This window comes from Zalophus californianus, chromosome 5, assembly GCF_009762305.2.
Source record: "Zalophus californianus isolate mZalCal1 chromosome 5, mZalCal1.pri.v2, whole genome shotgun sequence".
NCBI lineage: Eukaryota > Metazoa > Chordata > Mammalia > Carnivora > Otariidae > Zalophus > Zalophus californianus.
This window is the reverse complement of record NC_045599.1, coordinates 43,828,113-43,841,628: the sequence shown is the minus strand read 5'-3', so window position 1 is coordinate 43,841,628 and position 13,516 is coordinate 43,828,113. Positions and strand designations below refer to the sequence as shown.

Genomic DNA, 13,516 nt, shown 5'->3' with positions numbered 1-13,516 from the left:
AAATCTCTGGGCACACATCTTTCTTGTTGACATTGGATTACACAATGTTTCGTGGTTTGGTGCATGGGCAAGATGTCTAAATCAACTGTTCTAATGTGACTTTAAAGCAGGTTGTGTTCTGTTGCGCAGTCTGGGGCTGCTCAGCACAGAGGACTGTGTCAGTGCTGCAGCTTGTCTTCTTCATGGGGACAAAAGCCAGAGAGCCCAGTGGACAATCTGTTGGGTTTTACAGGGCTAGTTGGGCTCTCTAGAGAAAAGCAAGGATCTTTAGCAGCTGCCTCTGCCACCTTTTCATTCATAGGGAACAGAATGTGACCTTTCCCATTTACTGTCTGGCAAAATCTCCTCATTATCCAATTCTTGCTGGGATCATATTCTTGAGTGTTCCAGTTGTTAGAGGTCCCTCATTTTCTATGCTGCTATATCTGGACATAATTTAGCATTTACACAATATCCTGATTTTTTTTTTTAACTCCTTCTTCAGTCAGTAAGTTTACTGGGGATAGGAATTACACCTCTTCCCTGTTTGATTCTCACAGCACTGAGCACTTGGTATTCAATAACGGTGATGACTAAACATTTAAACACGCTCTTAAATTATTATTCTAATGTTGGCTACGTGCTTATGTTTATCTTTTTTTTTTTTTAATTTGGCACAAAGTCATCCCTAATCTCCCTGCTTCTCCAACATTCATGTGACTTCTTCAGTCAGTTTGAGAGCTGAGTACAAAGTTCACACTATCATTTTTAAAATAGGGCCACACATCACTGGTGGTAGCCCAAAGCCATTTAATATGATTGGCATGGCCTCACATGTCAGTTTCAGGCAACTGCTGTAGAAAGAGCAGAAGGCTTCATATGATGTACAGATGGCCAAGGTTATCTAAAACCAACTGTTTTCCATCATTTTCAGTGAACAAGTCATAACTTTTCTTCCTAATGGTATCATGATTTACACTCTGCTAACTAAATGAAAAGGCAAAGCACAGTATTAAAATGAGTGTTTTGCCTTAAAAGTTAATGGCAAATAGGAGTTTAAGGTAGGTGACCCACTTTAAATTTCATATAAATAAACACTTAGGCCTGGTTGCTGGATTATCAAAAACTCTATTTTTTTTTTTTTTTTATTTTCGCATCTCACTGAAGTCCTAGGCCACCAATTTTAAGATTAACCAAGGGGGTTTGAGGATGAATGTAGAAGTTGCTGTTGAAATGCCAAAGCAACTTAAGAAATCTGACTTTTGCTTCTCCTGTATCACCAGTGTGGACAATTGAGAATTGAAAGTGAATATAACATTAACTACAACCTAAAAAGACATCAATATTTTAGAATTCCCAGGGTTGACAGTGTTAACTTTGCAAACAAAATACAAGGTTGAACAACAAAATAAACACACAAATGCAAGAAGAAAAATTCTTACTACATAGAACAAGTGATTAACATTTCTGAGAAGAATAAATAGGACTTTACTTTATGTGCATATTTTTTCTTAGGTATCTAAATTAGCCTCTTTTAAGAGACTTCTGGATTTAAGAAGGGAATGCCTATATAAAATAAATGAACATCCATTCTGTCTTAAAAATAAAATCCACAATTCTAAAGCGCAAAATTGACATATATTTGCAAATGCTAAATGTTTGGTTTTATAGGGAAAAAATTACTTTGAAATAGGCACGGAGGAGTTTCACATGACACCAATAAGGTATTTACTGTATAAATTGCACCACTAGACAAATACAGCTACAAGAAATAATTTGAATAAGTTACACACCATCAAAGCATCTCACACATTCATTATAATGCACTCTTTCACGCTAGTTTATATACACTGAGTAAGTCATTAAATATTGCACTTATTGGCCCATGAACCCTCAATTATGAGGTGTTGAAAAATAGAAAACAAATCTATTTTTATAACATATTTCATGCAACATTTAAGACATTTCAGTCCCACAAACACCATTAAATAGTTGTACATTTGGACAGTCCAACGGTATCACATCACGTCTGACAACAATATATTAACAGGAATTACAGGAAGTTTTCATTTAGCACACATCCTAGGGATGATGAAACAATGCATGGAAAACCATCCTACCGATACAACAAACAATCCCCAGTTTCACTTGTATGAGGAGCAGGGAACCACTAGCCAGGTGTCTGTCACACTCACGTCCCTGAAAGGCTGGGCACCTGTGTGGCTCACATACCATCTGTGTCCTTAAGAACAGCATTCATGAACCTAAGCAATCCCTAGCCCCAAACGTGATTGTGGAAATATGACCACTAAAAAAAAACCAAAACAAAACACAACCAACTCTCAGTTGTCCACTATGAAGGAAAGTATGAACACAGGTGAATGAAAATACACAGGTAAACCCCCCACCTCATTTCAACAGATAATGACTGGTTGAAACTCCACCAACAATAGTGCTGATTGCAGGTAAATGGTGAAATTTGAGTCTCACTTCCTATTCTTAGTCCTGTCGTTCAGTGAGAGGAGACTGCTTTAAAAACTGAAATGAAAAATAGTATCAGAAAGTGGAAAAGAGAACCACAATTGGAAAGTTCAGTTTGTCTACCAGCTAGATGTTCTGACAGAGGTTTTGAACTCTTTTTGTCTAGAATGTTTGCAAAATGTATTTTTCTCTATTCTTCATGAAAATTATGTGCACAAACATACAAATCAGTGTAAGGAATCTATTTTGTAGACCTTTTTAAACAAAATGTGAGTTACAGTTCGCACACAGCAAAAGCTCCCTTTTCCCTAGCACTGAGAAAGCACCATATTATGAAAATTTCCCTTCATAAAAAAGTGTGTGTGTGTGTGTGTGTGTGTGTGTGTGTGTGTTGGGAGAGACAACACCATGTAAGTGGCCCAAGTGTAAATATTTTAATCTACCGAAGGGAATTATTTGTTGACTGGAGTGTCAAGAATTTCTGTAAAGGTTTATAAGACAAACTACATTTATTCATGAAATAGCAATAACAATAGGTACATATATTTTAGATAAATTCCCCAGACTGTTGCTGCCCCCTTAGGGGATACTGTAATTCTAGAATCTGGAGCCCTTTAAGTGCATTACAGGGAGAACAATTTTTTTTTTTGTCATCATACAGTTTCTCTTTGACCCAATTTGTCCCAATTCATTCGCGAATAGGATACAGGTTTATGTCTTTAAGTGGCTTTGGTCCAAAAATGACTTTAAATACAAAGCAATCCAGAAAGCTGACCTGACTGGTCCAGCTCATCGGAAGGACTTCTCCAACTTACTTGCAAACTCTGCAAGCGCAGTTAGTCTACACAAACAGGCAAAGTGAAGCCAAGCCACAGAGGTTGTATCTTCCAGAGGGTGAGGAGAAAGGCCACGGGGGTCAAGTTGCTCACATGCTACCCTGACCTAGCACACTGGATGAGTATACACACAAAGGAACACAAAGTTTGAAACACCAGTCATGCAATGTCTCTAAGTTACAGAGAGAGGATCCTTCAGACAGAAAGACCACCTCCGAAGTATCCCACACCAACAATACCTGGTTGAGCATTCCAATAGTAGATGAAAATGTTTAAGACTTTTTGGTCTGAAAGGGTTTTAGTCCTGACTTCAAGGTAAGATTTAGCTCACAGTTTTTCACCTGCAGCAGCTACCTCAGCCTTGGGAGAGCTTGGTAGAGTCTGGAGACATTTTAAATACAGTCTGACAAATGCCACCTAGTCAACCTAGGAAGGCACAGAACATACTGTGTGCTAAGATATACAGCAGACTGAGCCCATCATGATGAGCCTCTGAGAACAGACTACCACACTTGAAAATCATGTTGCTTTAGGGAAGTTCAGTTAATAATGGAATATTTTATTAAAAAAATATGTGAAAGTCTATTATCAGCATAGACATAGTTAGAATTGGAGGCTTAAATTGGTGTCTGAGAAATGACCAGTATGCTTAACAAAAGGTCTGTCCTTCATCTGGATAAGAGTTAAATAGGTGCCGTGTACATACTATGTGTTTGAGGACATAGGGGTCTTGGAGAAGTTTGGTTATAGTTTTTAGTATTTACACTTCACATTTATCATAACGATGTTGCAGTTTTCTGCCATGACCAAAGGCATCATCATCCCTCACTTGACAGATAAAAGTCTTAGCACTTAGTTACCGGGCAGCAAAGGGATAGTGACTTGAAGTGAACCTCAGCAGGAACTGTAAGAACCTACTGTCAAGTTCACCAAGGCAGTAGAAGCTGGGGAGGGGCAGGCAGGGTCGGGAGGGGCAGAGGGCCGCAGCAATGAGCTGATTGACTGTTCAGAAGCACTTGTTCTTAGGACCCCAAACATGGGATGCAGCACTTAAACTGCCACCTTAAGACATCAGAAAAGTCATGCACCTTCTACATCCATTCACATTCCCCCAAACCAAATGCCCATCCACTCTGAGGATAGCTGTTTACGTGAAGAACTTGCCAGTGTAGTTTTTCAATGACATTAAGAATGGAAAGAAATGGACCAACACCAAAGCTCTTGGAAGCATTTGCTCAACAATCAGGGTTTGTCTCTAAAATATTTGCAGGGGTGAGGGTGATGAGAAGATGGGCAGCAGGGAAATTCGTTCTTGAAAAACTGATTGAATTGCATCAAATACAACAGAAGATGGGTGTTAAAAGTGTACACACTTACCCCAGCATGTACTTTTTGAAGGCATCTTGATGTTTAAAATACAAATTTAGTTAGGCCATTGGTAAAAAATGACTTGTGGCTATTTAGGCTGTGGTGGGAGTTGGAGAGAACGTAGGAGGTTAAGTGTGTGTGTGTGTTGGTGGCAAAAGGGCTAAGAAGCCTTGCAATTACCCTGCTACAACTTTTAATACGGTTTGATGACAACAGCGCCCCGTTAACCCTGCAGCGCTACCTCTTACAACAAAGATTTAATTTTAAAACTAAAATTGCTTTATGAAACGAGGAATAGAGAATATCCTTTCTTCCCACAAGCTTTATAGCAGAAACATAGGTGTGCATTTACCCAAGCTCTGTGACAATCCACTCTGGAAACTTCTCAGTGAAATTCACACCAGCGTGGGAGCTCTGGGACAGAGAATGAAGTAGGAAGGCTCCACTCACTTCCACAGAGGGTTGGAAAATAGAAAGTATCCAAAGTTCCTTGGCCAGGACACTTGGCCCTCATGCTTCCCTGACTGGGATTAAAGTAATTCAGCGTAGGCATGCCTGACACCTACGTGTGATGTAGGCTCCTGACTTGGTCTTTTGGCTGTAGGGCCAATTAAGGTCATTAGCAATGACGTTTCCAGGGAAGGGGTTTACACAAAGGCACAACTCAGCTCTTGACCTGCCACTTTTCTCACCCTGATTTTGCTTGCCCTTATACAACACTCCATAGAGGAAGGGGCTTGTAAGAGACCTCTGACTTAGGGCTCTTAGATCTTAGGTCCTTGACATCTGCATGTGTGTATGGGACTCAGAGCACAGGGAAGTTTTCTTGGCCTTATTGCTTTATGCTAGATTACACAAGTTGAGTTTAACAGCTCTAGCCTTGGCCATGGCCACATTCTTAGGCAGTTACAGAAATATTGCATGCAATAGGCTTCTGTTGCAAACTAGTCTACTTTGCTTGCCATGCCCCTTTCTCTTGCCCTTCACTGTGAGTTCTGTGATTTTTTGAAGTTTGTTGGCCTATTAAAATCTACTAAAACATTCTTGCCTTGCAGGGTGCCAAAGTGGAAATTTATTACAAACGCATGGATCTTAAGCTCAAGGTGAGAAATGACCTGGGTTTTTTGAAAACATCCCACAGGTACTCTTCTGTAAGTTTCATCTTCTAACTTAGTAATAATGTATGTGACCTAGTTCCTTGACTTGGAGGTGGTTTTTATCCAATGACACGCTTAGCTATCAGTAACCTTGCTCAAAAGACTTGCATCCAAAACTTTCACAGGAACTCTGTCTAGTTATGGAAAGAGGAAAAAAAATCTTGACCATAACCACCACCAAAGGGCAACAGGAAAATCACCCTAATGAAACAGTCCATCTAAATCTGCCAGTCTGTGCCTGCCTCAAGTCCAGTATCGTGCACAGTTAAGGATGACATTTTCCTTCTGCGGTTCAATGACAACAGCTGGTGAGATTTGTTGGCTTGTTATTCTCAGACGGTCTTAGAAAATCTGGGAGAAAAAATACGTGTATTCAAATGGTTTTCTCCCCCTGCCCCCACTAAATTGCTTCTGGTGTCCTAAAGTGTTGGTTCAACTTATCTTAACTCTAAAGAGTATTTCTCTCAGTAACTTAAGCACCTGTAAAAGCTTACAGAATGGGGAGGGATATGCTTTACAATTGGGAACAATGGGATTGAAAAAGACTACAGATAAAAATTGTTTTTTCCTCAACCTTAGAGCCACTGGGATATTGTTTAAATCTATTGGGTAAAAAGTCAAGTGAAGTGTGAACAGAAGGCACTGGTTGCGGAGGCAAGTCTCTATCCCATGGGAAGAGGGGCTCTAACAAACTTCAAATTCATCTCTATTCCACGCCTGAGTGATGGTTGCAGAAAGTGGTGGGGATGGTGTGTATATAATGGGGGGGGCAATTATTAAGGAATTAGGGAGAAGTCAATCCTTTGAGAAGTCTGCAGCCATTCCTACCCTTCTTGGTTTAAAGACTCATTACCTAATGCCTTCGGCCGATGCCTGTGCCCTCAAATATTCCGAATGTTGGCCCCGAGTTAGGGTCATTGTTTACGTACATAACTAAATTAAGAAGGTGGATTAAATCTCGTTCCAGTCTGGTAAATATGATCATTGAATATTTACCAGACTGGAACGAGATTTAATCTCTTAGAAAATTTGCAAGGGTTTCAAACACAGTATTTCTATTTCTTTATAGTCACTGGTCTCCTCAATTATTTAGTAAGACTGAAAACCAGACACATTTCCTGAACAGTAAACTGACCAGACCCATGATGGTCTCCTGAGATCTCCTCCTGCCCCCACACACAAGCAGTTCCTTGGTTATCATCCTTACAAAACGAATCACAAATTTGAACCCATGGCACAAAATTCAGGTGTAGTGAAATTACAGTCTGAGGTCCCAGCAGTAGCTTAATTTTGAGAAGAAATCTGAAACAAAAAGAGCCTACAAAGACAAGTAACAAATTACATGCAAATACCAGATGTTTATAGATGGATAGTCCTTACAAAGTTGAGATCACATATTTGCCACATTATTAACACAGGAAATCTCCCACAAATTGAATGTGTGTATGAGCCACTGACAAAGATTTCCCTCAAATAATTACTAGGCAGTAGAAATGAAGGTTAATCAACCATTTATAAATGCTGTTTGTTGGTGATGGGCCCCCTCAAACTGCCTGTGTGTGTGGAGGGGGACATTAACAGCCACAGTTGGGCTGTGGCGGAGGAGGGCTTTCCTTGAGTCTTGTGTTCTGCTTGGCGGCAGTGATGGCCGGATCCGTCTCCAAACTCTCAGACATTTTGTCGCAGATGATATCCACAAGACGCTCAAACGTCTGCTTGACGTTAATGTTATCCTTGGCACTTGTTTCAAAAAATTCAAACCCTGGAAGAAACAGAAACACAGCTTGGTCATTTTACACTCCGGCTGAAAGTAAATGGGACTTGATTGTGGTTTTCCCTGGTGATTGGGGGAGACCTAAGAGGTGGACCTAAGACGCAATTTGAACAAATGCTGTCATCTTGCTACCAATTCTTTTGTTTACGGTTATGTGGACATTTGATTTTTCCCTGTCAATTTATTTATGCTACCAGCATGGCTGAATGAACCACCAAATCTCTTCGCAAAAGTTTAGTAAGGGCGACATTAAGAATCCTCCTCACTGAGTATGTCTTTGTCCTCCCTTCCTCTAGCTCCTGGCCGCCAGGAAGCTTCTTGGAATCTTTTCTAAGATGTGCGATTTGGCATATTTTCCTTATTCCATTTCACATTCGACCACTATTGTTCATGGACATGTTTTCATTAACCTGAGGCTTAGAAGACTTCATCTGTATATTCTGCTGCGAAAGGGACTACCGAAACCCCCTCCGACTCTTCCTGAGCCTGCCATGCTGCCGCCCCACCAAGGATGGAGGGTGGGCTTCTGGTAAAGTTTCAGTACCTAACTGGACGCAAGGTGGCACTACAGAGTCAGTGGAGTTAACCTTAAATGTGCTTCGACCTCTTTTTGGAGATTTTTCTGTCCTGTTAGGGGAACAGCCCTCCATGGCTTTGTCTACCACTGCATCTACCTATTGGTGCAGACTTTTCCTGCGCTTCTGTTCTCTATCAGTAGCAGTGTTTTTACTGACATCTGGAAAAGGACATCTGATATATTTCAAACAAGCTGCCAGAATTGTAAGAAGGTACAAAAAATGTGGTTGCAGTTGCACACTTCTCCCCATCACTGGACCTGGGCAGGAACAGGCTCCGACTGCTGTTCTGTACACAATCTTATCACTCTATTGTTTGCCTTCACATTCCATGGGCTCAGCTTGCCAGTTAGTTGCCATGACAACCTCCCCAGTCCATTCAGGGGACTTTGATTTAGGATGTACTGGGCAGGACACAAAAATGCTTTCCTAATCCATTCTGATTTTTACGCCCTATAAATCCTTCTGGTTACATCTGGCCCTATCTCAGAGGAGCCACATGGATTCAGAATGATTAAATCATGTGATTTCATCTCAGCTCCTGGGACCCAAGGAGAAAAAAATGGACTCATATTTTACATTCATGTCTAAACCTCTGATAACCCAGAAATACTTTGTTGTTCATGCTTCAGTATTTAGTAAAATAAGTATTTCTCTTGAGTTAAAATTTCTAATTTAGTTATGATAGATGACTAGTTAGAGGACTATATTTGAGCTTGAATCCCGTTAGCTATTGTGTATTCTATTGTTAAAACATAAGTGAATAATTGCGGGATTGGAGTTAAAGGAGCATGAGTGGGACCAGTTTCTGTAAAATTCCACGGGATAGTTCAGACCTTCTTTGGCTTGTAGTTTGCTTTCTAGTCTCTGTGGCGGGTGCTTAAATAGCTCTTTAACATTCTGGATTTCTTAGCAGAAAACACGAACATAATTCTCTTTCCTAATGTTTTTACAGTCATTTGTCTTACAACAATTTGATCCAGATTTTGGAGAACTCAGGTATGGATCCAAACAATATCCTTATTGTGAAGATGTTAGAACTATTTGCATCTTACTGGGGATTTTCCCACTGCTACGTGCTGTCACAAGATACTAAGACCCCACTGAATTAGTTAAGATCCCTGAATAAGACTTATGAGAAAAAAACCATCCCATAATTCGGCACAAAGTTTTCGTGTACAGATTCAATTTTCTCATCTCTTCTGCTAACACTTAGTTTTCTTCCTAGTGCTACTTTGGGAAGGCACTGAACTTGAAGGTATCATAAAAGATTTGGCCATTGTGACAAGATGGTAATCTAGGTAAGTGTCTGTCAAATGGGATTCCTTAAATCTGGGCTTTCAGACACACCCTGCTGCTGGCGTACAACTTCAGGTCAGTAAAATGATCCTGAATGCTCTCAGGGACTTGACCAGGAAAATAACATGATATTATACCAGTTTTGGATAGAAGAGGGTGCCACAGTATGGTAAGCGAGAGAGATTTCCTGTCTTCTGCTTGGTAATCCAACTCTCCCACCATGTCGTGTTTTAATGACCCGTTATTTATGACCTGTGCCTTACTTCGTTTACAGAGCTGTCATGAGGCTCCAATGAGACAATGTAGGTAGGTACAGGTCCCCAGCAAACCAAACATCGCTATGATAATAGTAATAATAAACTCCTATTTGAATGGTTAGAACAGGTACTATTGAAAGCCCTTGATATAGTGTAACTCATTTTATCCACGAGGTGGATGCTAGTATTGAAAAAATTTATTGGTTAGGCAATGGAAGCACAAAATCATCGAGTACTTTACTCATTTATTTGCTCAGTCTGTAATGGTGAAGCTGGCTTTGAACTACTAACCTGGACATTCTCTTGCTCCTCCAGATACCTGCAGAAGTAAGCAATTACTTGGTTCCAGCTGAACTGTAAGTTCTATGCTAATTAATAACTCCACTATATATCATCAACTTTTATCATTGAAGTAATTAGAAAATAATAACTGAGAAAAACCTCTGGATGATTTCAAGGTACTCTGAGACCTTGTGCTGCCTAAGATGGATCAAGGGGGCCATGAGACCAGCTGTACTGGCAGACCACCTCATGAAAGTGAATTTTTTGGTTTTCCAGTCTATGGAAGTCTCAAAAAATGCACATAACTAAATTGAGAAATACTGTATGGCTTAAAATTGTTAACCATCTGAACTTTCAGTGAGTATCAATCTTTTTGCTGGGGGAGGGTCTTGCTTCAGTGTTGATGGATGCTGAGGGTTGGAGTGGCTGGCAATTTCTTAAGACAATGATGAAGTCTGCAGCATCGATGGACTCTTCCTTTCAGAGCACTTTTTTTCATAACTGGAGTCCATCCTCTCAAACCCTGTCACTGCTTTGTCAACTGGCTTGAAATGACAACAAAGGACTTATGATATAACAATCTTAACGAGGAGTAGATTTCACTGCAAACCAATTTCTTTGCTCATCCCTAAGAAGCAACTCCTCCTCCATTCAAGTTTGACCATGAGATTATATCTTCAGGCTCCACTTCTAATTCTCCATGGTTACCTCCTCCACTTAAGTCCTGAAGCCATCAAAGTCCTCCATGAGTGTAATCCACTTCTTCCAAACTCCTATTAATGTCAATACTCTCTCGATCTCTTCCCAGGAATCACCAATTTATGTAGTGGTATTGAAAATGCAGTATTCTTTTCAGAGTGTTGTCAATTCCTGTGCCCAGATCCTTTATGAAAGATAGAGCCTTACAATGTAGAAGGCTTGAAAGTAGCAATGACTCCTTGATGGTTCATTAGAAGGCTCGAAAACAACATTCATTTGGTGGCACATCTTCAGCAGAGCTCTTGGGTGACCAGGTACATTCTCAATAAGCTATACTGCTGTGAAAGGAAATTTTTTTTCTGAGCAGTAGGTCTCAACAGGGGGTTTAAAATACTCCCTAAACCATGTTGTAAGCAGCTCTGTCATCATTGAGGTGGTGGTGTTCCATTTCTAGAGCAGAGAGTGTATGTAGCAGAACTTTTAAAGCCCCTAGGACTTTTGGAATGGTAAATGAGCACTTTTCCGTTATGGAGATGGCTTTTTCCCTTAAAACCAGAAGTTAGCTGAGGTTGGTTCAAGAGGTTTGCTTCTGCAGCTCCACTCTCAGTTATGCTTTGGCTTAATAGAATATTGTGGCTGGTTTGATCTTCCATCCAGAGCACTCAAAGTTTTTCCCTGTCAGCGATAAGCTGTTAGAACTTTATCATTTGTGTGTTCACTGGGTGAACACTTTTAACTTCTGTCAAGACTTTTCCTGTGCATTCACAATTTGTTTTGTGTAAGAAGCCTAGCTTTTGGCCGGAATAAGCATAGTAAAGAAGACCTATTGCATGACTTCATCCAAGCTAAGGCCCTAAAGGAGCTAGTTACACTAGTCACATCAAAGATCATGTTCACAGACAACCATACAAATACAAAGAAGTGATCAAATACCATTGGAAAAATGGTGCTCATAGACATGCTTGACACAGGGTTTCAATAAAACTACCTTGGCCTCCATCTCTATACTGAATTAGATATAAAAGTTTCTAGAAATGGTTATTTTAGCATCTAGTTGTTTGGATTCAGGGCAGATGAAAGTTTACAGTGCCATAAATGATCCTCTATCCAGTTGATTCATAATCAAATCTTTTTGAGGCCATTCACCCCCTATACCTATGTATGCTCATGGGTATGTAAAGCCCATGGCCTAAATCATAACAGATTCAAACACCTCACCCTTTACTCTTCTTTGCTGGATTTTTAGGGCCATTCGCTCCCAGTATTTTAACTTCAACCATAGCAACATGACCTTATTCTTAGAAATCTTGAACCTCTTATCTATATACACGGACATTAGGGAGAAGCCTGTGCTTCAATCAGGAACCAGAGTTTTTCTTACTAAACTTATAAGATCATTTCCAATTTACTAGGTAGGCCAGGTTCTGCAGTTTAAATAAGTAGGCCAAGGTTACACAGCAAGCTGACTGTGAAGGCTCACAGAAATCTCCTGATAACTAGGTTACTGATATAGCTTCCAGCCTTGGACACCTGTCCCTCAGACTTGATAAGCCAGTATCATAAGTAAATGTACACTTTGAGTTTCCCAGAGACACTCTGACTGTCATTTCTTTCTTCCCTCATCAGAACCTTTCTAATTTCTCTTGGGACACCTGAGGCTTACACTATACTCCAGTACAGCTCTGGTTCATGTCTCTTCATGCCTGATTCTGAATGATCATTCCTGCCCTTTCCAAAGGTTATTACAGGCACTGCTGGACTTCATGTGTGACTTCATGTTTCAGTTTCACTTGAGGGACTCAACAGAAACTGGGAAACATTTTATATGGAAAACGTGTTCAAGAAGGGAAGAAAGCCAAAATCAAACCTGTCCTCTTCATACTATGTACATTGCTAAATGGGCAATAGAGAGCAGTGGTGCAAATCAGATTACACTCTAGTGCCCAAGAGTTGTAATCCTACATTGTAATGTTACAACATTGGATGGCTACCTGTATTAGCATTACCTGAAGGGCTTACACGCTTCTAAACTCCACTACAGACTAAAATGGAATCACAAGCAGGGACAGAGCCTTAAATATGCATTTCAAGGCTCCTTGGGAGGTTCCTTATGCACATGAAGGGTTCAGATTCGGTATTCTCTGTACACCCATGTTCATAGCAGCATCAGTCACAAGGGCTATTTGCATTGCATTCCGTCTTGACTGATGAGTGGATTAACAAAATGTGGTATAGACATAATGAAATGGATTATTCAGGAATAAAAAGAAATTGACACATCCTTCAAATGGATGTTATCTCCATACTCCATGGAAGTTATATGATCTAACCAGTCACAAAGAGACAAATACTGTATGATTTCACTTGGGAAGTACATACAGTAGCCAATTTTGTAGATACAGAAAGATAACAGTTTCCATTTTGCAAAATGAAAGGAATTCTTGAGACTGGTCGCATAACAAAGTGAATGTACATGCTTATGGCTAAGATGGTAACCATTATGTGTATTTCTTTTACCCAAATTTAACAGATTTACACCTCAGGGAACAAGAAAAAGAAAAACTGAAGAACAATGTGAGCCAGAAAAAGAGACTAAAAGCTATTTCTCTGAAGATATAAAACAAAACTGACATTTAGCTAGACTCAAGACAAAAAAATAGAGCAATTACTCGAAACATAAAAACCTAACAAACCAATTACTAGTAAGGAGAATGAATCCATAATCAAAACTTCCCAACAAAAGGCCCAAAAGCAGAGGCTTCACTTCACTTCAACGGTAAATTCTATCAAATTTTTAAAGAAGAATTAA

The 13,516-nt window shown here is 40.0% G+C and overlaps 1 protein-coding gene across 2 annotated transcripts in view; it reads right to left on the bottom strand.

Moving 5' to 3' along the window:
* Positions 1-329: 329 nt before the first annotated feature.
* Positions 330-13,516, bottom strand: part of RAB3C (RAB3C, member RAS oncogene family) — a 289,684-nt gene continuing 276,497 nt past the window's right edge. For both annotated transcript variants that reach the window (XM_027606045.2, XM_027606044.2), the window contains exon 5: positions 330-7,583. In XM_027606045.2, coding sequence (XP_027461846.1) covers positions 7,396-7,583 — 188 coding nt within the window. In that variant the 3' untranslated portion in view covers positions 330-7,395. The remainder of the gene's footprint in view (positions 7,584-13,516) is intronic.